At 40.3% G+C, this 25,399-nt stretch overlaps 1 protein-coding gene across 1 annotated transcript in view; it reads left to right on the forward strand.

The window, feature by feature from the left end:
• Sh3gl2 (SH3 domain containing GRB2 like 2, endophilin A1) overlaps nucleotides 1-25,399 on the forward strand; it is a 184,287-nt gene that overhangs the window by 133,958 nt on the left and 24,930 nt on the right. The window contains exons 2-3 of the mRNA XM_059255955.1: nucleotides 8,521-8,589; nucleotides 18,757-18,829. Coding sequence (XP_059111938.1) covers nucleotides 8,521-8,589; nucleotides 18,757-18,829 — 142 coding nt within the window. The remainder of the gene's footprint in view (nucleotides 1-8,520; nucleotides 8,590-18,756; nucleotides 18,830-25,399) is intronic.

Raw genomic sequence — 25,399 nt, forward strand, 5'->3', positions numbered from 1 at the left:
GAAAACAAGTTAATATTTTTACATAATTTCACATACAATTTGCATATAGGTTAAGCAACCCAGATAGAATCTTTACTAGAAAGAGAAGTTTCATTGGACATGAGGTCAGGGAACCTGGGATTCAGTGCTAGCAAAATCTGTGGCACTTGCCCGGTCCCGCGGGCCAGGTTATTTGATGAGACCTGAGGAGGCACCTCCTGAAAGATCAATGGGGGCGAGAGAGAAAGGAGACCAGGCGCGTAAAGGAAGACAGAGTCAGTCTGAGTTGCGTCAAGGTCTCGTTTATTGACTGGGTGTTGAGGCTTATAAACAGGGCTTCAGGCAGGGAGGGGGAACAGGGGAAGCACGGAGAGAAGGATGGAAAATTCCTAAGGGAGGGTGAGGTCACTTTGGTCCCAGGCCCCTGCAGCTGGCTGATTAGCAGGTACTCCAGGAAGTTGTACAGCCCATGGTTAGGCCAGGAACTTCCTGCCTTTGTAAGGCTTGATAAAGTAAGGACGCCGCTGTCCGGAATCGGTCCCCAACAGGCACAAATATCTGTGGCATATTAATCTGACCTCTGTTGTAGTTTTTCCATTGGGTAGGTTAAACTAAAGGTGATTTTTTTAAGAATTATTTATTTACTTAGGATGCCTTGTCTGAAAGAAAGGAAAGGAATGGTACCATGTCATTTTCCCTTTAGACTCCGTGTGGTGTTTTCTCTTCCCTCTCTTTCTCGTCTATGGACTCTTGCTGTATTGTAAAAAGCATGGCAGTACGGAGAACCGTGTCCCTTGCCTTTCTCTAGAGCAGTGGTTCTCAACCTTCCTAATGCTGCAGTTCCTTACAGTTCCTCGTGTTGTGGTGACCCCATCTGTTAAATGGTTTTTGTTGCCACTTCTTAACTGTAATTTTTCTACTGTTATGAATCTTTTTTTTTAATTTTTATTTTGCAATACAATTCAGTTCTACATATCAGCCACAGATTCCCTTGTTCTCCCCCCTCCCCTCCCTCACCTTCCCCCCAGCCCGCCCCCCATTCCAATCTCCTCCAGGGCAAAGCCTTCCCCACAGACTGAGATCAACCTGGTGGACTCAGTCCAGGTAGGTCCAGTCCCCTCCTCCCAGGCCGAGCCAAGGGACCCTGCATAGGCCCCAGGTTTCAAACAGCCGACTCATGCAGTGAGCACAGGACCCGGTGCCACTGCCTGGATGCCTCCCAAACAGATCAGGCCAATCAACTGTCTCACCCACTCAGAGGGCCTGATCCAGTTGGTGACCCCTCAGCCATTGGTTCATATTTCATGTGTTTTTGTTTGTTTGGCTAAATCTTACTGTAAATAGTTGACATATAGGATATCTGATACGCAGCCCCTGTGAAAGGGTCATTTGAACCCCCAAAGGAGTTGTGACCTAGGGGTTGAGAAGCACTGCTTAAGAGAAACAGATCCAAGTGGATACACAGAGATGGTAGGGGAGGGAGTTCTATTTCAGTAAATTGGCTCATGCAGTGTGGGTACTGTTGGAGATGTGGGGCAGGCTGGGACTCTGGTAGAAGCTATGACAATGATCTTGAAGTTTTTTCTCCGCCAGAATAACTTTGGTTTTGTTCTAAAAGTTTTTCATATGATTGGATGAAACCTGACCACATTGTTAAGGATAATTTCCTTTACTCAGACTCTATAATGGTAGGTTCCTAACATCCCTTCCTTAGTGATTGTTTAGTATTTAGGTACTGTAACCCAGCTGATTAGCTCAGAGACAGGCATTGTAATTTTAGTTGTAAGTTGTCATACAATTCTCTCTTTTCCAAGTCCACATACTCTGGCCCCATTTATAGATGAAGAACAGGGTTCTGGAAAATTTGTATTTGAAAAAACTAATTCATAGAAAGGCAACTGTCTCTTATTAACTAAAGCCCAGATGGATACCCTCCTTGCCTTGTGTATGGAGTCATCAGGCATCGTGTTCTAGGTCATTTGTTAAGCAGATCTAACACTTCATTATTAACACCATGCCTTTGTCCTTCTGAGTCCTGTTTCTTTAATTGAGTGAATTTTTGACACAGTTTTCAACAGAGTTTGAAAAAAAAAAACCCTACAGTTAATACTTTTCTCTTAAGTCTTATGAGACTGGTTTTTGGTAGCACTATGATTCACAAAATAAAAAAATGGAAAACAATAAAATTTTTCTGCTATCATGGAAATGGCACCTTCCTCTGGTAAACTGCCCTCTTGAATTTCTCTTTATCCAATGAAGAACATTGTGGGAGGGGCTGAAAAAGGTGCTTCGTAAAATATTCTCGTATGGTGCCCACTTAACAGTTTTCATTACTTGCTAATGAAACTGTAGAAGTCATACTTACAAAGTTCCTTCCTAGTGAGGGTCATTCTACAGGAAACATAAGAGATAAGTTCACCAGCTTCCTTAGAAGAGTATCTGGAAGTAATTAGCCTGTCATCTAAGGGAGATTTCTGCTTTGAGGAAATGGGGATGAGAACCACAGCAGAAAGAGTGCATTATACTCAGTGGGTCTTGACCTCTTTGGGTCAAAAGACCTTCTAACAGAGTTTGCCTAAGACCATTGGAAAGCACGGGTAGTTACATTATGATTCATAGCAGCAGCACAATTGCACTTATAAAGTAGCAATGAAAATAATCTTATGGTTGAGGGTCACCACAACATGAGGAACTGTATTAAAGGGTCATAGCATTAGGAAGGTTGAGAACCCCTGCTACAGATTGATGCCTGCATTTTCTGCATAGTATTTGACAAGAAAGAAAATAGGACTGGCAGACCCTGGAGAAAGACCAAGTACTTAGCCTTACCCAAGCTACTTTCAAGGGTTTCAGCTGTTGATACTAAAAAAAAAAAAAAAACAAAAAAAAAACTAGTTTTTATGCTGTTGCATTTTTTAAGCAAACTTTATAAGAGAATTCCAGTGTTCTACTTAGTACTCAGAAACAGTCAGAATTTGCTTAACCTAGAAGATACATAAAACTACTTTTACTTATAAATAAGAAAAAATTTAAATGTCTGGATGGCAAAGATCAATGTATATTTTTTGAAATCCATTTTTTGAAGCATCATGGCATTTAAGCATTCCAGTTTAAGGACTGAGAAAAGCTGGTGTGAGACTCATATTCCATAAAGGGAATCTACCCTGTCTTCCACCCATGGAGTGGCACCATCTGGAACAGTCCAGATCTGCACAGAGAAGTCCAGTGTCAGGAAGGAGCTGCTGTAAGATTAACCTTTTGACACAAGGTCAACTGTTGCATTCAGAGCTTCTGTTTGTTGCAATGAGTGTCATTAAAGACGTTCGTGAGGATTAGAGGATGCACTTCCTGTGTCTGGTCTGACACCACAGAACGGGAGAACAGAACAGCTTGCTATGGGGTAACTACAACAGCTCCTTTTTGAAGAGCTTGAACCTTAATTTTATCAAAATGTGAATAAAAGCTGAAAGTTCTACCTTCTGTGTGTGTAAGGATTTTTGGTAAGTCATAATAACCCTCAAACAGGTTGTCATTCTCAGGCAGGGTGGCTTCGCTAGCATGTGATCAGCCAGGATTTGGTACAAGGCCTGCCTAGAGAAGATTCAGTATTTTAAGAATAATTTTTTTTAAACTTGCAATGTTCTCTTCCACATATAGTATGGTTTAATTGTAAAGTGATCTAGCACTGAGTGATGTTGGTCCCACTTCTCAGGTGAAGAAATTGAGGCAGAAATGCTATGCATTTACCCCTCTTACAACCGAGAGGTCACTTTGTAAGTACTGAAATTTACGTCTCTTGGATAGTTTGAGAAATCATTGTCTCAAGTGATTGGAGAAGGAAAGAGAAGTGAAGAGTGATGTAATTCTATTTTAATTAAAAATATAAAATAAATACAACCTATATTCAACAAAAATTACTATACATACATAGTAGTTGTTTGAATTTTCTGATTTTTAAAATATTTTCCTTATAGAGACAAAATATATCTCTCTAACTCATAGAGGTTCAAAGCCAAGGCTAATGCACATGTGTTTTCCATTAGTAATTCTCATTAGGGTAATCTTTCCCTTGTCTCTCATCATTATGTTTGTTACTGAAGTGTCAGACATTTTTTAAGTAAAACACATGCAATCTGAGTTCTCCATTTCTACAATAGAGTTCAGCAGGGCAAAAGTCCTTTGCAATTTTGCTGGTGAAATAGTTCCAGGTACTCTGATGAGTCTCATTAAGAGTTCCAAAGAAGTCTGAAAACTTCCTGCTAGGTTAACAGTAAGTGATGATGAAGAAGTTAGGTGTGTAAGTGGACTTCTTAAACAATATATAGGACTTGAAGAGCAGAAAAGGAAATAGGTAGAGTTATAAAGGAGAAGAAATAAACACAGCATGTCTGGTATATGGAAAGGAACTTGGCTTTGTATGATAGTCAGTGGAATGTTGTTTTTGCCTAAATCTCAATTGTTCAGTTTTACCAATAAAGACTTAGGAGCCAGATGCTAGGGTGAAAGCCTGCTAGCTCAGAGAGGCAGAGAAAGCACTCAGCTGACCTTCCTTTTCCGCTAACATTCCAGAAAGTAAACTTTCTCTTACACTGTCTCAAACAAAACTCCTCAAACTGAATATCCCTCCCTCCTACTTCCTGTGCATCTCTCTATCCATCCTACTGACTCCATCTTACTCTCTATGGTTACTTCCTCTCAACTGGTTGCTTAGTCTGCCTTTTAACCTATGTTTGACTTTATTTAATCCTGTTTACAATACTCAAGTAGAAAACTCTTGGATTAAAGATGTGTGCTAGGGCTGAGCCACGTCACAACTAGAAACAGGTTTTTCCAGTAAATAACACAATCTCGAGGTTCACAGTGTGATCAAATATTCTGCAATGCAGGGAGATAAAGTTGAGCAAAAACGGAAGTAAAGAGAGAAGTTAGGACCTAAATAAGAGGTCTAAGAGTCTGTAGACCGATGTGGTTTTTGATGGGGATACATAGCTGGCTCTTAGATGTTTGGTAAATGAAGTATAGTGCTGGCCAGGATCAGAGCTGCATAAAGAGGAGGGAGCCTGGAGGTGACAGATGGCTGGAGGGCTGATGAGTCATTGCTGCAAAGCAGGTCAGCATCCTTTGGACCAGGGACAGTAGTTATTTATTGAAGATGTCTCTTGTTGCTGATTCTCCTTTACTTTATACATATTTAGCAGACAGACAACAGCTTGAGACTGTGCAGTCAGAATTAAGAATGAGATGTAAACTATACCTGATTGTTGTTATTGAAAAGCTGTACTTCCAGAAAGACTACCAAGAGTGATCAATCCTCTTTGCCTCTCTCATATTCACTGCAGAATTCACATTGCTGTTCACTTTGGCAAATCTTTACCCAGTTTTTCTTAGGGAATATGGTTGAGAGTATGAGAGAGGAGGGTACAGTAATTGGTTTGAATTCTTTTTTAATTTTAAAAGATTACTAGTTGGATTGGAACACAGTGCATAAGGGAAGTGTAGTGACAGAGACAACTAAAAGCATAAGCTCTCCAAATTAGCCTTCATCATTGACCATGTAGACTCAAAAGATCCATTTCTCTTACCTTGAGTCTTATTTGTGAGATGTTAAGATTTAGTAGCACTTCTTCAAACAAAAGGATATATTTGCTACACTCCTACAGAGTCAATTGTTATTTAAGTAGCCCGATATTTACCTCTGTGTGTGTGTGTGTGTGTGTGTGTGTGTGTGTGTGTGTGTGTGTGTATCCTTTGTGACCTGGAAAAATATCAAAGCGAATAAGTGGAAGTTATTTTGAGTTCTACTTCTCTCTCAGGAATCTAACTTGATAAGGAAGTTATATATCAACTAGCCAGTTAGTACTTCATCAGTATGAACGTGCTAGCTTCATCCTCTCTATGTGGTAAACCATTTCAAAGAAGCTTAAATGTCAGATTTGGTAGAAAAAAGTAATAATATTTTTGCTCTGGTTTAGTTGTGTTTCCTTTCTTCTCCACCCACTCTTGGGCATGCTTTGTAAATAAAATATCTGAAGCCAGTAGACTAGGGGTGCAGTCAGTATGAATTAGTTACTAATCACTAGTATGACTCCAGTGTCCCATTTGATATCTAGAGTCAGCTACTGTGATACTTAGTGATTGATGGATACAGAAAGAAGGGAAATAAAAATAGTTCTGAGTTATACAATATGTTGTTGAATGTATGATACAAATTCTTGTGATTTGCATGAAGACCATGTATTTTTTAAAGAGTTGATTAAAACTGGATTATCTCCTCAGTATCAGAATTCTCTAATTCTCTCATTTAATACACATGAAGGCATTTCTTAGCTACAAGCTTTTGGTGTCCATTTTGCAAGCAAATGAGGACCTGTGACCTCAGTTACAGGTCACATGAGGGGGTCTAACTGTAATGATCCTCTGACAACATGAGACTTTAGACATGGTGATTTTTTCTAACACTGGAGACAGTTGTGTAGAATGGAGATGGCAATTTATAGTTGTCCAACAAATATTTCTTTATTGTCTAGGTCTTAAAATAGATTAGAGTTTGCTTGCCCAAAAATAGTGGTCAGCTATGTATTTTAAGCATAAGACAGAAGAAGAGCTGAAGTAGGAGCTAAATTACTGTCACTGAGCAAAAGTGACAGTGACACAAATTTATTGGTATTTTCATTAATCTTTCTGTTCCAAGCATTGACCCTTATCTAGCTATGATTGCATCAAAGAGGATTTTGGCTTCTCAAAGTGTGGACTGAAAGTTAAATAAACTGATGCGAGTAACAAGAGTGCTAGGAGCAGATGCACACTTCACTGGGGAGTAGAGTCTGTTGCATAAATTGTAGGTATAGATGTGGGTTCCTATTATACCACATAATTTTCATGACACCTCTGTGTACCTCATCTGTGCATGTTCTATCCCACTCTGTGTTACATCTGTTGCTGCTGATGTGGTAAACAGCGGCATCTCACCTGTAGTAATCTCTTCTGGTAGTCTCTTCTGGATGTTTTCCAGAACACTGAGAAAGGCAGAGAGAAAGAAAGGGTAAGAAATGCACCTCGCCGGGCGGTGGTGGCGCACGCCTTTAATCCCAGCACTCGGGAGGCAGAGCCAGGCGGATCTCTGTGAGTTCGAGGCCAGCCTGGGCTACCAAGTGAGTTCCAGGAGAGGTGCAAAGCTACACAGAGAAACCCTGTCTCGAAAAACCAAAAAAAAAAAAAAAAAAAAAAAAAAAAGAAATGCACCTCAAGGACCAGCAAGAGACTAAAGTACTTTTAGGTCCAGGAGTTGGATTTAGGGCTCCAGAAGCCCCTTCAAGAAACATGAGCCAAGCTCACTGAGAAAACTCACATTGCTTGTAAAGATTGCTACAGGCAGACCACAGTGGGAACCTCGGTAAGCGCTCTCAGCCAAGGTGGCACACGCCTTTAATCCCAGCACTTGGGAGGCAGATCTCTGTGGTTTCAAGGCCAGCATGGTCTACAGAGTGAGATCCAGGACAGGCATCAAAACTACACAGAGAAACTCTGTCTTGAAAAACTAAAACAAAAACAAAAACAAAAAAAAAACAAAAACAAACAAACAAACAAAAACTGCTTTCAGCCAAAAAACTCTTAAAGGAAGTTAGAATTCATGCTTCATTATCTGTGTGTGTGTGGACTTCATATAATACAGTGATGTCTTGGAGAAAAACATTTATCCATCTTTACAGTTAGGGTATTTGAAAAAATTTCGTGATCCTGTCTTTGATGAAATCATTTTTTTCTGTGCTCTTGTCATACATTTTTATTGTCCTTAATTGGAATCATTATTTCAGAAAAGACTAGTATATCCATTTTTATTAACATGAATTTTTTATGTGAACTATGATAATTTTCACATGTTAATTGATAAATATAAGATGTATAGTACTGGGAAATGATTGTTAATTGATAAATATAAGATGTATAGTACTGGAAAATGATTGAGTAGAAAGGAAATCCCTCAACATTGCTTGATATAGCTCATCACCTGCTTGTGAGGATATAAACAGGGGGAGTAGAAAGCAAGTCCTTTTATCTGGAATCGTCTGGACTCATTTCTTCTTAATAGTTAAATGGATGCTTGTGATTATCTGTTCAATAGCCCATTGAGGACCAGGTTAAACAAGTAGCAATTTTCTACCTAGGAGCATTTCAGATCCATTATCGGAGGAAAATGATTACGGTGTGAGGCTGCTGTTCCTTAGGGTTCACAGAGAAAAATGTTAGCAATTAGGTAGTTGTGAAATGATTTGTGTGATAGAAGGAGCACTGGGGTTGAAATCAGAAGATGCAGGTTTGGATTTCTGCTCCAGTACCCACCAGCTGCATGACCTGTAAGATGTTGCCTAGCCACTCTAAGCTAATACTTTGCTGCTAGGAAAATGGAACTGCCTACCACAGTCAGAGAAGGGTCCAAGGCTGTGTTAGGCGCTGTGTCTGAAAGTGCTTGGAACTTGTCACACACTTTTGGGAAGGAACGAAACTATTTCTAATGATCCCCTCTGTCATTTTTCTCTGCAGAAAGTGAGCGAGAAGGTTGGAGGAGCTGAAGGCACCAAGCTAGACGATGACTTCAAAGAGATGGAACGGGTGAGTCTTCACTTCTTAGCCTTCCCTTGGCATGAAGTTGTGCCCTGGAAGAGGGGGATGTGAAGCTGTTCTTTACTAGAGTCTCCAAATGTTCTGTTTCTGTTTCTTAAAAAAAAAATGCTCCTTTCACTGCCTGTTTTGAACTAGAAACTGGGAAGCATGCTGCCTGTCTTCCGCATATCCATCCAGAGAACAGGGCCACGGTGAAGAGGAACCACCGGTGTGGTACTTTTCCTGAGAGGTTTCTCATCACTTTTCCTAACCAGGGTGGTGGGATGTAGAGCTGTGGTGGAATGTGGGTGAGGTGGAAAGGAAAGGGGGGAAATGGTGAATGATGTCTCAAAGCTCAGAAGGGACTTTGAGTCTCTCTCTGACTCCAGAGGACTTTCCTATGAGGATGGTTCCTGCCAGAGGCAGGTCAGAAGAGTGGGGAGAGAGGAGTTTGGGAGTCCAGTTGACCTGGCCTAAACTCTGCTTCCACCACTTATTATAAAAGTCCAGGTTTTTCTTGGAATTTCTGTTTTTCATATGGCAGTAATACATGAGAATACTAATGCTCACTTAAGAATGTTTATTATTGACTAAAAAGATAAGTAAATCATTTAGCATTCTGTCTGAAACATTATAGGTTCTCAACAAGTGAGTTTAGAGTTTGTGAATTAGTCTCTTTTTCTCCTGAGATATTAGATGTATTTTTTCTTTCACTTTGAGGTTGTTCATGTCAAGAGATGTTTAGACCTAAGAGGATGAGTGATTGTTGAAATGTACAAAGAATACTGTGGGTAGGTATTAAAGGGTTATCCTTGTGCTTAAAGAGGATGTAGTAAGTCCACGATACACAGAGTATTATTATTATATTATTAATGATAATTACATTAATACATTATTAATTATAATTATGCATTATTAATATTTTGCCTCTGCACACTATTATAACAAAATATTTTTTCTTTATATTCTGCTTTGAGTCTCTAAGAAGATTTTCATGGGCCTAATATTTTTTAGTAGTCTATGTCATTTCCAGTAGGCTGCGTTGCTACATTTCTGATGAGTAAAACAGACTGTTCCTTAGTGCTTCCTATCTTTTCAATTTTCCTCCTAATGGGTTCATGGATAAACTAAAAATTACTCACTTCAGGCGTCTGTGACATAGGATAGAGATAAGATTCCGGAGTGTGTGGTGTTCACAGTCTAGAGGGGAGGACAGAGGAGAGAGGTAATGATGCTGTACCTGGCTAACTGAGCTGGGAGCGGGAGACTTTGGTGACCTCCTGGTGGAATCGTGGAGACTGAACAAGCATTGAGAACCTAGTTTCTTTCAAGTAAAGGAAGGAACACAGAAGCAAACAGGAGAGAACAGTGCAGCGTCTGCAAAGATGAGGCCCAAATGCCCAGCTCTTGTCAAGTGCAACTGGCCAGCTTTGGCCTGGCCAGCCCCTCTTCCTCAGTTCCTTGCCTTAGCTTTGCTAATGACTGCCCATTGTTGATGTCCTACATCAGTGTTCTGAGTCTTGTCCAAAAGCCTGAGAACTTGACCTCTCATACCCAGTACCTGGCTGCTACTTTCCCCAACTGAAGTCAAAGTCTGTCCTTATTTCCCATCTCCTCTTAATCTTCAACCAAAGCTGATAAACACCGACTTTCATGGTGGTAGACAGAGCAGCCTACCCATCCCTTACCAACATCCATGTCTCTAGACAGACATACATCCTCCGGATGACAGCTCTGTTTTGTCCTGAGAAACCCACAGATGTGCTCATTTGCACCAGCCTCTGGGTACTTGCTCTGCCCTCCTTAGCCTCTCTCTCCCTTCACTCCTCCTGAGAGCACTTCAGTATGCCTCAGGGCTAACTACCACAGCCTTACAGAAGCTTGGGCAAGTAGTTAGGGATTCGAAATGTACAGGTGTCAGGAGTGAGTCTTACATTGCACATCTGCCCTGACTAAAGCTGCTAAATGAGGGGGCTGACTGTAAAGCTAAGACAAGCCAGCTCTTTGTGTCTTAAATAAAACTAAAAAGCAAAGGGAATTTGGAGAATGGAGTTTAATCACTGAGCAACTAATTAGACCTTTGGAGACTTATTTTGCTACGAAATCCTTGCCAGTCTTACAAACTAATTAAAATGAGAGCATCTTGCCAAGCATTTTACTTTAGGCAAATATCCACAGACTTCCCTCCGAGTCTGAAGATGAAGTGTAAGATTTATGTTCCTTATTTCATCAAAAGTCTCTGGAGTGTTTGTTTCAAATCTAGATTCCCCTGCTTGTGATTGAAGAACCTACCCGTGTTCCTGCATTTGGGTTTTTCTCTAAGTAAATTCAGATATTTGGATTTCCGTACAGTGTAGAATGTATTGGGAGGTAAACTATTTCTACAGTCATTGAAGAGCACTTGCGGGGGACTTCAAATCTTAACAAGTTAGCTACTCACAAAAATCTTTTAGCTCAGTGTTTCCAAGCCTACCAAAGAATCAGCATCTAACCTTTCACGGTTGGGTTTCTGTTTAGCAAATGTTTGAGGTGGATCCAGAAAGCTTTATTTAGTTGGACTCTCAGAGGTGCAATTAGTCAACAATATGAAATAAATTAGAGGTCTGCAGCAAGCAGCACTCCCGGGAGAGAGGTGGCTGTTCCTAGAAGTTCTCTCTAATCTCAGCCTACTTTGCTCTGCCACCAGGATGCAGCGCCACCCCAGCCTGGCTCGCTCGCCCTTCAGCCTCCTCTTCCCTAGCTGATGTTGGAGGCCTCTGGCGGTGTTTTCTCCACGGGAGCTTTGCCCTTAATCTTGGCTCTCTTTCTCTTAAGTACCTTGCGTGGCGTTGGATTTCATTTTAACGGTACATGTTTTCCTTACTTACCAGTTTCATTAAATATAGGCTGAATTCCTTTCTGCAATCCAGACATTTGGAAAATTTCTTCTTTATAAAGTTGCAGCTTTTTGTTGTTGATGGCTGTTAATAGAAGTTCTAGAATTTGCCAGGCGGTGGTGGTGCACGCCTTTAATCCCAGCACTCGGGAGGCAGAGCCAGGTGGATCTTTGTGAGTTCAAGGCCAGCCTGGTCTACAGAGCGAGATCCAGCAAAGGTGCAAAGCTACAAAGAAACCCTGTCTCGAAAAACTAAAACTAAAAAAAAAAAAAAAAAAAAAAAGATCTAGAATTTGAGGAACTTCTGATTCCTTCTCAAATTTTTATCAGTTGCTATGGTTATACAGAGTGGAGGAAGGGTTCAATGAGTTGGTATGTAGTTTTAGTCATTAATTCACTTAGAGAATATGTAAATACCTCCATGTGCCAGACATTGTGCTGGGAACTAGAAACATGGAGGTACATCAGGCCCAATCTGTCAAGGAGCTTTCAATTTGAGTGGGAAAAAAAGGGGAGTATAAATAGATACCAAATAAGACATAGTACTTAGTGTCCTGGAAAGATTTCCACAAAAGACACCAGAGAAACTCCAAACACAGGTTTCATAGAGCAACAGAAACTTCTAGAAGACAGACTACTGAGCTGAATCTTCAATTCTTCTCTTGTACTTAGTATGAGTACCATGCAAGACTCCCAGTCAATGGGCATAGAGTTTTTCTGTAGCCTAAAAAGCATCTTGGGAAATTCATTGTTTAAATCACAAAAGGCTCTGGGGCTAGAAACATGAAAATAAACCCTTTAAATAAAAATACAGTTCCTGAAGGGAAGCCTGAAGTTTTAAGAAAGACAAGATCTTGGGAGAGAAAAGAAAAGTTGCCATCCACTTGAGTGTGAGAGGGTGAGGATTATTGGCAAAGTCCAATGTGGAGAAAGCTGGTAGATGGTGTCCATGGTCATTACCCTCATACTTTAGTTACTACAGGAAGAGATGTTTAGTCTCATCCATCCCTAGTGAGAGAACTAGGATTCATGAGCAGAAACCACCTGGCTCACTTTAAGAGAGAACCTCTGTTTACCAAAGCTGTTTTTGTAAAAGCCATAGAAATCATCAAATTCCCTACCTGCTCACGTGGAAACACAGGCTAAGCCTACAGTTCCCAGCTCTCAGGGGAGGCATGCTAGTCATTGCTTGAGTTTTGTAGCAAGTAATTTGGATACCGCTGTTGGATACCAGTGATATGTCTCAAATGGGAGAGAAGAGAGGAACAGCATTGCAGCCGGTATACTCAGAATACCTTCTCTGAGTAGACTTGGGGTTCACCATGATACTGGGGGTTTCCTTCACAGAATAGTAGTGAAGGAGACATGGGTCACTGGCCTAAGACATTCACTTGCTGGTGTAAGCTAGATGAAGGGCTTGAGTCACAAACCAGATGAGCTTCAAAGATGTCCTTCAGCTCTGCCTGAACTTCTTTGGAGACAGGCTTCCTCAGTTACGTGTGTGGAATGTATGGCAAAGTATACTCGGTATGGGGTGATGCCTAAGAAGATTAACAAAATTAAAATTAATATATTAGAGTAACCAGAGCCTAAACCATCCTTCGTTTTTAAAATGATATCTGTCAGCCTTTCTGAATATATGGTTTCTGCTTTGAAGCAGGCAGTTCGGAGATGACTGTTAATTCTCCCAGAGTCAGTAGGGAGCTATTAAAAGTACCACTCTGGGATCAGCCTGTCTTTCTGCCAGACAGGCTTTTCCAGGATGCTGCTTTCATCATGTCCCTGTGACTTACTTATTTAGCTGTTCTCTTTCAGTGCTTCAAGTGAGAGTGTGTATATTCTTAACTATAATAAACTATAATAACTTAATAATAAAATTAAAAACTTGAAAATATGTTGGTGTTTTATATGGCATTTTAAGTTCTTTGACATAACTACTGGGAATTTTTCCTTATCTAAGTGGGCATTTAATTCATGTCATTATTATTGATTGCCAAACCCATAGACTACCTGTGCCACATATAATGTGTTCTGCTTCTGGCATCTGACAATACGAAATAATGTCTTTCATACTTCCATTGCTCTGTAAAAGATTCCATAGTTTCCGTGTTTTTTAAGTTCAGAAAATACTGATTTATTTTCTACAGGGGAGAATGTTATTATATATTCATACATCTGTATATGAAACAATAATCCCATTATGTCAATTCACTGTCTTTTATTGTTCTGGTATCTGATATTCCAAGACTGGAAATAAGGACCTCATTCATAGATTAAACATGACATGCTCCAAGCTCGCACCTTAGCTCAGGGATCAGCACATTCTCTTGGTACGTCTCTGAAACTTTTTGGGCTGCAGGTCTTTGCCCTCTGTCTTGTAAGTCCTTTCTAGGGTTATTGAAGCACAAAAAGGATCCATTGGCAATGCCTGTGTCAATGAGTATAGCTATGTTAAAAGAAATGAAACAAAATTTAGAGGAAACTGAAATTAGACATTTTTATGAATATTATGTACAATAAAATAGAAATATTAATTTATTTTTTAATCCTTTAAGGTATGAAGGTATGTTTAGGGTATATTTCCAAACCTATACACAGGGAAGGGATACTTAAGAAGATTAGCAAAATTAGAATGGATTCATCAGTAATCAGAGCCTAATTCCTTCCTCATTTTTCAAATTATTTATTAGACTTTCTGAATACATATGATATCTGCTTTAAAGCAAGGCAGTTTGGAGACAGGTTGTTAACTCTCAGGCCACACAGAAGGATGTCTTTGAAGCTCACCCTCCCTGGAGGCTTGCTGACATAGTTTTGACCATTGGCCATAGTCTGGCCACCCCTTATTTAACTTGAAAATGCTGTTTCTCTGTTTGTGGAGTATAGGAGCAGGCATTCCAAAGCCACAGTATACATGTCGGGTTCAAGGGATGAGCTCCAGTGTCTGGCCTCAGCTTCCACATTGTTTGAGACACTGTCTCTACTTACAGCTGTGTGCCAGACTAGCTGGTCTGTGAATTCCCTGTCTTAACTTCCATCTGCCAGTAGGGCAAATAGGGATCAAAAAGCTTGTGCTACTGTATCTGATGGGTTGTGGAGATCCACACTCAGACCTTCAGGCTTATGTGCCAAAGACTTTACCCACTGAGCCATCTCCCTGTCCCAAGGGAGCCATTTCTTCATTTGGCTCTTTCCCTGGACTCAGTTATGCATTTCAAGACTGGTTAATGGAAAAAGAATCTAAAGTATTGGGAGTTGTTAAAACCTTGGCATTAAGAAGATAGAAGTAAACAGACCGGAATCTGTGAAGGATACATGCCTATGATTCTGGCTTAAAAGGAAAGCCATGTATTACACAAGGGCTTACAGTCCCTAAATAGGAGTCCATGTTGTATACATTCACAGTTCATTTCCTGTTAACAACCTTCCCCAGTGCTAGAAACAACAACAAAATTCACTGATGCAACAAATACTTGAGAGCAACAAGTTAATTTTTTTGATTCTCAGTTTTTCTGAAGTTTCATGCCAAGGTTAGCCGGCTCATTGCTTTGGGCTTAAAGTGATGCAGAACATTATGACAACAGCAGCATGTGGCTTAAGGTGGCTGTTCAATCATGATGGTTCAGATGCAGAGATAAGAAATGGAGAGGCCAGGGACAAATACAACCATCAAAGGCATACCTTTAGCAGTTCTGTTTTTCAAAGCAGGCCTCACTTTCCAACTCTCAGAGGTCAGTTGTGAACCCATCAGTGAATTAATCCATCTGTCATAGCAGAGTCCTCATGACTCAGTTCCCTTGCACTGAGCGGCTCCACTTGCTAGGGAACCAAGTCTTCAGTATGTGAACATTCTGGGGAGATGCTTCATATCCAAAGCTATATACTGTACTTTCCCAATCAAAGCAAGATTAACTGAAAATGGAGTCTTGGGAGCTCCCCCAAATAGAAGATACTGTAATTAAGAATACATCAAAAGTCATTTTCAGATTGGGAAATTTGGACAATGTAAAAACAAACAGGTATACATCATAAGCTCAAAATTAAATTGTGCTATTCTTCCATGGAATTAAGCTCTCGTTAGTTTTAATAAATGATATATCTTTGTGCCTATGTTACCAGATTTAGTATTAAGAGATTATATGGCTGGACAGTGCCCATTGAGGTGTATGAAGGCTTTCCCAGCAGGAGCCTGACAGGATGTAGTAAGGATTGTCACCACTTTTGCTGTTGATTTGTCTGTGTCTGATACAATCCATTTAGCCAGAATCCTGAGGATAAGGGATAGAAGGTAGAAATTAGTCACCCTTCTCCTGGAAGATGTCTTTAGAACAGTGAGTAGTCACTAGACAATTCACTTCCAGTTCTCTTTCTTAGAAACCTCCATTTGTGGCCTCGGGGAAGGACTTTTCTTTCATTATCATGTCATTGTTTATGTGAGCTTGGGAAGTTCATTTTCCTACTCTGCATCTTTAAGTTGTACGTTTTAAAGGTCAGGGATTGGGCTACTGTACTACTGAGTTCTTGCTCTTGTGTCCATTATCTCTATCAGGTGGTAGCCCAGCAGAATCCAATAAAAAGTAAAGGGCCAGTAAAATAATTTGCTAAAGGTTATTCCATGTTGTTCTTGTATCCTGAAAAGAAACCATAGAAATAACCATATTGGATAAAATTCTTTTCAAAAAATGATAAGTGCCTAAAATAAATTCTGTACTGAAAGTGTAAGGTTTAATGTGAATGTACACAGCTTCTGTTCCAAATGCCTGTTCTAACTGGATAGAAGTTCATGGAGTTGTATAGACTTGTGTCTTGTTAATTTTGGTGTGTGATATGTTTATGCCAATTTTTATGATAAAGTTTATAAAATTAAAATGAATTTCAAGTGAAGATTATATTATGCTCCTATCAAATAGTTTAATGGAGCTTGTTTTGTATTGATAACAGAAGTACTGAAGCGTCTGCATTAGTGAGCACGGAGTCTGAAAAATCTGTGTTGTCAACTTCTTAGGAGACTTTGGTCAGACCATTTGGAACACGAACAAAAATATTTATATATATATATATATATATATATATATATATATATATATATATATATCCATTCTGTTTTAATGTAGAATTCTACTCTGGGGACCAAACACAGTACTCTTAATATTTTTATTTCTAAGGTCTCTGGCGATCTGGGACTACTGGTTTGATCCCTATGAGCCTATGAATGGCTTCCCATGACTTCCTTGCTAACCCACCTATGGACAGTGTACAGCAGGCACTGTTGCTGCAGCTTCTGTTGAGAAGACAGAAGAGTTGGGCATAAGGGGCCTCGCAAGTCAGTATGATAGTGTCACCTCTGTGGGGCCAGGTCCAGATATTTACTGTAAATGAAAGTCCCATCGACATCTAAAGTGTTGAGGACTTTCATAGCTAACCAGAGGATGGGGTGGCAGTTCTTTGCTCCTGATCCTGTTGGGTTGCTCTCTCAGGTCCCTAACCCCAATTATGGATGGCACAAAGTCCCTTCCAGGCCTGCTGTGGCGTCTTCTGGAATTGGGGAGAAATAGCACTTCATGTCTTCTTGCGGCAACCTTTCATTTTCAGGGAAAAAGAGCAGCCTGGAGCAAGCTTCTGATTCCCCTTGTCTGTTTTCTCCTTCATGTAACGATGCTTAAATCTCTTTGATTATTGAGAAAGAGATGGGGGAAGTTACAACCATGTCAGCCTCCTAGCAGAAGATGACACCACAGTACCAGATGGACATCGGGTGGTTCAAGTCTCAAGTCTTCCCATGCTTTCTTTCTTAGAAACCTTGACCTTTGGACTCCACTTCTTCTGCCATGGCCCCAGAGGACACCGGATACATTTGGCATCTAATTCCTCACTCCCAGTCTGTCTTAGAGTCAACAGAAGATCTGTGTTTGTCCTCTCAGGTTCTCTGCCCTTTCACCGTGTTTGTGCATTTGGATAAAACTGCCAGGCCCTCCTTTGGCAGTGCTCCACTCCAGGGAGCTGGCACTCCCTTAGCACTAATCATCCAAGCCTTGGGGGTCTTCAAATTTGGAGTCAGTCAAAAGGACAGTGGTCCAGGGTTCCCCAGCAGGCTCATGCCTCCAAAAGAGAGGACTTGTAAAATTTATTTTACACCATTACCATTCCAGAGTCACAGGGAAAATCATGTGTTTTGCTCATCCTCATAATCAAAACTGCATGCTGTATTATGACTTTGGTGGGATAAGAAGTTATTAAATATTGAAAAACCAAACAAGATAAGGCATTTTAATAGATACAGTATAGAAGAGAAGGAGGCTTACTCTATAAAAAGCAGGTTTCACCAATACAGTTACTGTGGAGATTCGTTAGGATCCCTTGTGGTCCTATAAAAAGTGACAAAACAAAATATTATCAATGGCAGGGGAATTGGTTTATTCCTGTTAGTCATCTGTGCTATGCACCAATGCCCTTCACAGCCTAATAAGAAAAGTAAGAAGCTGTATCTTATGATGTTTTCCTGACCTGGCTGTGTGGAGAGGGTAGGGGGGTGGACTGCTGGGGGAAGTGCTGACCATTCCCAGTGGTCTGAGCCAGGATTTTTAGTGTCAGAATTTGGTATTTATAACTAGCTAAATGTTCAGGACCAATTAGAGGTATTTACTGAGGACATTTATATTCTGAAGATGAGGCCAGAATGTACATAGACAGTATAAGCAGAATTGAAGACATACTCTTTTTAAATTATTATTATTGTTGTTGTTATTTTCTTTATTGTCCCCCCACCATGTACACGATATATATGTGGGAGTGTATAAGCCACAGTATGGGTATGGAGGTTAGAAGACAGCTTGTGGACTTACTTCTCTCCTTCTACTTTTACGTGGATTCCAGGAATTAAACTCAGATCTCCAGGCTGGCTAATCCACTCTATCACTTGAGCCCCCTGAGTGTCCCAGCATTATTTGTTATGGACAAGAAACCAGTTGCCAAGTCTGGCCCATGTATGGCATCTAGTAAAATCTTGAAGGGAAAATGTTACTAACAAACTCTGTATTAGTTTTGCTGAAAGGGAAAGAAGTATACTTTGAAGCAAATTTTGGGAAAATACCAGTTTCCTTCTTGGGTGGATAGGCTTTTTAACAGACAGTGCTCAACAGGAAGTCATCCTCTTCTCTAGCTGCTCCTCATAGTGTCTCACCTGCTCCCGCAGGACTTGTCACTGCGTGCTTGCCCCATTGGGGTCCTGTGTGAGCTTCAGAAAACTCTGGGCTCTAAAGCAAATGATGGTGCCATTTATCATATTTATATTTCCATTTCAGAAAGTGGATGTCACCAGCAGGGCTGTGATGGAAATAATGACTAAAACGATTGAATACCTTCAACCCAATCCAGGTAAGTGTTGTCTTGTACAGTTGGCATTCCCTCAGGTTAGCCTCTCACTGATCGGCAAGTTAGATTTGGTAGGTTTCTCCTTCCTGTGAGGGAGGGGCCATTTTAAAGCTCACATTGAAATGTCTGCAAGATCATGTGGTATTTTATCCAACTGTGGCATCTTTAACAGTGAGTATATGCAGCTTGGGTGACAGACACATCATGTCAGAGTAGCTACACGGTCTTTTCAGCTGATCTTTAATTTTTCAAGAAATGGTAAGAAAATGAACATGAGATGGGTTGTGATGACTTCCAAAAGATAAGAAAAGGGGGAAGCCAGGTATTTTTGTGAAGTACAGATGGTTTATGCTCATACAGCATGGAGGGCTGCACCTTCCCCTCTTCTCCAGGCACATCACAGGCCATCATTAGTTCCCGAGAACCTCTTGCACTAGATCTGAGACAGGAATTGTAGTAGAGATAACGGAGTGTCCCTAGAAGAGAGAACCAGGCATGACTGCTGCTGTCTCTGTTGGTCCTAGGTAGAGCAGAGCATACCAGCCTCCATCACAGGTCTTCTGACATTGTACAGGCTTCAGGTCTTGACCCCAGCTACAACTTGAAGCAAGGCTGAATGTGCTTCTTGAGGGAAATATGAAGATTTGCAAAGCTCGTGGCTCTTGAGTCTAGTTTCTTTGGGAATTTCACTTAAGATGCTAGCTCTCTGGGCATCCTTGAGATCCAGGCAACTATTTCAGTCTCAGTGGGTTCCAGTGCAGGGTCTCAGTGACAGAGGGTAATGAGAGGGTGGCAGGAGGAAGCAGACAAGTGCTGTGCTGCTGATGCTGCAGACTCTGTCCTCACACTTGGCTGCTGACTGCAGCCGGCTTTCCATCTCTCCTTACTATGGCAGCTCAGTGGTTGTTTCAAAAGTGAATCAGTGATGTTGAAATATATTCTCTCTATTTTTCCTTAGGCCATATTAGAGATGAGATGATGTGGTAGGGAGAAATATAGAAAAAAAAATATGATAGAGTACAGAAATGAGTTTAACTGCTGGTAGACCAGGTAAGTTTTCAAGCTGACTTGTAAGCCATGTAATGACTAGCGAGAAACCAAGTTTCATGTCGTTTCTAGCGTTTCTATTCCACAGAGATATAAAGATCTCATAGACGCACACACATTTATTCGAACAACTGTACTAGGTCAAGTCTCAAAAAGAGAACAGCTCACCTTACTGTGCTTTACCACAGCAATGGCTTTATAGAAGCAAGAAATGTTCCTGTTACCTTTGTGAAGACCCTGAAAGTACCCCATGCTTCCTTCATAGTCATGTGTGAATTGTGTTGGTAACTAACTGTTGTGGGGCCTCGTGTCAGGAACGAGAGGAGAAATACGGTCTTTGTTAAGTCCTACTGCAGCTTTGGTACAGTACCAGTAACATGCAGTCTCATCTTTAAACGTAGCTCATTTGATTTTCTGACCATGTCATCTATTCATATATTATATTTTGATCATATTCAGCCAGTTCCTCTCTCATTTTTCCCTCCTCACACTGATACTTCCTACTTTCCAACCAGTCCCTCTCTTACTTCCGAGTCTTTTTGTGTGTGATCCAGTGAGTGTCATTCGAATTGCTTACAAACATGGGTGAGGGTTATTTGCAGCAGCATGGGCAATTTATGAGTGGCCTATACCATGGATGATGACTCCTTCCTGCCCAAAAGCCATTAACTGCCTGTGAATCCTCAGGGAGGGGTGGGGCCTGATGAGTTCCTCCCCATCCATGATGGAATGTGCACAGGCCTAATCTTGTTTAGAGAATCACACTTCCTGCGAATTGAATGACATCATGCAATACTCCTCTCTTCCTCTAATTCTTATATTCTTTCTATTTTCTCTACCACAGTGTTCCCTAAGTATTAGAGGGTATGAGTAGATGTCTCATTTTGTGCTGAGAACTCCATATCTTATTCTCTCAAACTCTACCATTTATGAGTATCTGCAGTAGCTACTATCTACTACAGAAGAAACTTCTCTGACCAAAGCTGATGGTAGCAACAATCTGTGGGCAGAAATGAAATATTTAGAAAAAACTTTGAGGGACCACATGTCCATTTAGCAAAGTAACTGCTTTGGGCTAGGCCCTAAGGCCCATGTCCTCCCCATCGTGGGCTTTTTGGACTAAATTGGAAGTAGGCATGTATTTTCTCCCATGAATTGAGCCTTAAATTTAATCAGGAAGGGGTTGGGTACCCACATAAGAGACATGCCACCATTGCACCAAGAAACACATCTTGCTTGGCTGTTGCTAATGTAGCATGCAGGGTCCACAGCTGAGTAAGACAGTTGGCAGTTCTCCTCTAGCAGCCTGAAAAGAACCTTCTGGTAATATGAGGACTAGCTGGCAGGGAGGAAGCTTCCCGCTCAGTTCAGCTCCATTTCTCTAGGTCCTCCTATCTGAGAGTATGGTATCCTCAACAAATGGTCTTACAATCTAGATTAGGTGGGCAACCGAGAGCAGTGGCAATCACTTGTATTATTGAGGCCTGCATCAATAGCCTCCATGACCAAATATGAGTTCATAGGGAGATATCGGACCTCTGACACTAGGATTATTGTTTAATAAACTATAGCTTCTGGGAACAGCTTTATCCACCAACACAGGGCACTGCTTTCACACTTTTTTGTTTTCTTTTTTCTTTTTTTAATTATAGTTTTAATTAGCTTACATAGGAGCAAGTTGCCTTATGGCATTTTAATACATCCTTACTTTCTACCCTCCCACCCCCTCCTCTCACATTTCCCTGCCCCCATCTCTGCTTGTGTTTCTTACCCTTACTGTTTCTTCCTTTACTTTCAGATTACCTCAGTCTACTAACTGGCCTCTGCGAAAGCTTCAGTTTCACCCCTCTCATGGCCCATTTCCAGCTTCTTGGCCTGTACAGAAACTCACTCCCTCATAAGCATACATACAAAGTTCAAAGCTAAGATACGCATGTGAGAGAGAACATGCACTGTTTGTCTTTCTGAACCTGGGTTGCCATACTTAATCTGTTTTGTTTTACAGTTCTAACCATTTTCCTATAAATCACGTAATTCCATTGTTTCACAGCTTAGTAAATTTCATTGTGCATCACATTTTCATTTGAAGCATGGCTCTGTTTATTCTATTTCCTTGCTATTGTGAGTAGAGCAACAGTGAACAGGAAGGCAGGCATGTCCACAGTAGGATGTAGAGTCCTCTGTGTTTATGCTCAGGAGTGGTACTGCTGGATGGTATGGAGGTTCTATTTTCAGGGTTTTTTTTTTTTAAGATTTATTTGTTTGTTTGTTTGTTTATGTATTCATTCATTTATTATGTATACAGTGCTCGGTCTGAATGGCCAGAAGAGGGCACCAGATCACATTAAAGATGGTTGCGAGCCATCATGTGGGTGCTGGGATTGAACTCAGAACCTCTGGAAGAGCAGCCAGTGCTCTTAACCGCTGAGCCATCTCTCCAACCCCCTATTTTCAGGTTTTTGAGAACTCTCTGCCCTTATTTCCATAGTATTTGCACTAGTTCACACTCCTACTGGGAATGAACAGGGCTCCCATCCCAATCTCCACATTCTGGCCAGCATGTGCGGTCATTTGGTTTATCAGGATAATGGCTGTTCTGACTGGAGTGAGATGGACTCTCAAAGGAGTTTTACTTTTCATTTCTCTGATGACTAACACTTTTTATGTAGATTTTGAACACTTTCAAAAATATTTATTTGTCATTTGTAACTTCTTCAGAGAGCGCTCCTTTCAGTGCCATAGCTGTGTTTTCTATTGGAGTGTTTGTTTTCTTGCTGTGTGGTTTTTCAGTTCTTTGTAATCTGGACATTAATCCTCTGTTAAATGTAGAGCTGTCGAAGATTGCGTCCCATCCTGTAGGCAGACTCTTTCTAACCGTTTCCTAACTTCATGAGGTCCTGTTTAATCAGCTGTTGGCCTTATTTCCTTAGCATTTAGGTCCTGTCTGAGACCTTACTTATCCCAGCATGATGACATGTTTGTAGGTCTTCCTTCTTCTTTAACCTCTAGCAGTTTCAGGCATTTCAATATTACCTTAAGGGCTTCCTTCTATTTGGGGTTGATTTTTGGAGAGGTGAAAGATAAGATCTAGATAATTTTTCTACATGGAGATACCCAGTTTCCCAGCACCATTTGTTAAAGAGGCCGCCTTTTCTCCAGTGAGAATTCTTGGTGTCTTTGTGAAAAATTGAGTAGCTATAATTGTTGGGGTTCATAGCTGAATGTTCTATTGCATTCTATTTATGTCTTTTGCACCACTGTTTTCTATCCATGGCTCTGTAATATAATTTGATATGAGGTATAGTGAAGCCACTAGCCTTACTGGTTTTTTTTCTTAGGATTACTTTGGATGTCTGTGCTTCCAGATGAATTTTAATGATTTTTTTCTTTCTATTTCTGTGACGAATGGCATTAGAATTTTGGTGGGGATTATGCTGAATATATAGATTGTGTTTGGTAAGATAGCCATTTTTGTAATGTTGATTCTTCCAATATGAGCGTGGGGCATATTTGCATATTCAAGTGTCTCCTTCAATTTCTTTCCAGTGTTTTAATGTTTGAGAAGTCTTTCACTGTTTTGGTTAGGGTCATTCTATTTTTGTGTATATGGCATTTGTCAATCATGGTTTCCCCAATTTCTTCCTCAGCATCTTTAATATTGTTATATGGAGAGGCTACTGACTTTTTAATATTAATTTTGTATCTTGCCAGGATGCTGAAAGTGTTGGTCAATTTTAAGAGTTTTCTAGTGGAGTCTTTAGAGTATGATGTATTGGCTTCCATCATCTACAAACATGGATACTTTTCTTCTTCCTTCCCTGTATGCTTTCTTTTCAGTTGCTTCTCTTGTCTTACTGCTCTTGCTAAGCCTCCCAGTACTATACTGAATGAATGTAGAAAAAGTGGACAGCCTTGTTTTGTTCCTGATTTTAGTGGAACTGTTTTTAGTTTTTCCCCATGTAATGTAACGTTGGCTATAGTTTTGTCATATATTGCCTTTATTGTATACAGATATATCCCCTCTGTCCCCAGTTTCTTTGTAACTTTATCATGAAGGAATATTGGATCTTGTCAAAAGCCTTTTCGGCATCTATTGAGATGATCCTGTGATTTCTATCCTTAAGACTGTTTATATAATTTATTACATTTATTGATTTTTTATATGTTGAATTGATGACAGTGAATGATATTTTTGTGTGTTCTTGAATTCCGTTACTAGTTTTCAAATATTACATTTATTCCTCCCATCCCACCCCGTGTGTGTGTGTGTGTGTGTGTGTGTGTGTGTGTGTGTGTGTGTGTGTATGTATGTATGTTTATCTGGTTAAAGTATCAGGATAAGATTGACTTTATACTGACTTTGTAAAAAATAAATAAATAAATATAGATAGATAGATAGATAGATAGATAGATAGATAGATAGTGTTGCTTCTTTTTCTGTCTTATGGAATAATTTGAAAAGCATTGTGGTAGTTTTCCTTTGAAAGTCTGGTTAAATTCACCATTGTATCCATCTAGGCCTAGACCTTTTTTAGCTGGATATTTTTTCATTCCTACTTCTCTCTTGTTTGTTACACTACTAGATATGTTGAAATTATTTAGCTCATCTTGATTTAACTTTGGAAGGTCATGTGTGTCCAGAAATTCATGTATTTTGTTTAGCTTCTAATCTCATGAAATACATGTTATAGGGTCTGTTCTAATAACTTTATGAATTTCATTGGTATCTGTAATAATTTTTTCTTTTACAGTGATTTTCCTAATATAAAAATAAAGTGCAATCCATTCATAGTGTAAATGTATTAAAAGCACATTGTGGGGCTGGTGAGATGGCTCAGTGATTAAGTAATCACCATGCAAGCCTGATAACCTGGTTTAGAATTGCCCGAACACACATAAGTCCAGATGCAGTATCATACTCCTAGAACTGCGGCATGCCCTTATCAGGCATTGGGGAGCAGAGGCAGAGAAATCCCAAGAAACTCGAGGGCTACCTTGCCTGGTATATGAAGAAGCAAATAAGAGAAATGCTGTCTTAAATCTCAAACAAGATGAAAAACATAAACTAACACCTCTGCCCTCCACATATTGTAGAACACCTGTGCCTGTACTCATACACTCACAAAGAACATACAAATCATACACATTGTGATGGTTTGAAATAAAATGGACCCCAAAGGGAGTGGCACTGTTAGGAGGTGTGACTTTGTTGGAGTAGGTATGGCATTGTTGGAGGAAGTATGTCACTGGGGAGGTGGGCTTTCAGGTCTCATATATGCTCAAGATACTGTCCAGTATCTCAGTTCACTTCCTGTTGCCTTTAGATCAAGATGTAAGGACTCTCATCTCCAGCACCGTGTCTGCCTGCATGCTGCCTTGCTTCCTACCATGACTATAATGGACTAAATCTCTGAACTGTAAGCAAGCCACCCCAATTAAATGTTTTCTTTTATAAGAGTTGCCATGATCATGGTGTCTCTTCACAATAGAAACCCTACCTATGATACACATATATATTACAGATAC

The sequence above is a fragment of the Peromyscus eremicus genome, chromosome 2 (assembly GCF_949786415.1).
Source record: "Peromyscus eremicus chromosome 2, PerEre_H2_v1, whole genome shotgun sequence".
NCBI classification, from domain to species: Eukaryota; Metazoa; Chordata; class Mammalia; order Rodentia; family Cricetidae; genus Peromyscus; species Peromyscus eremicus.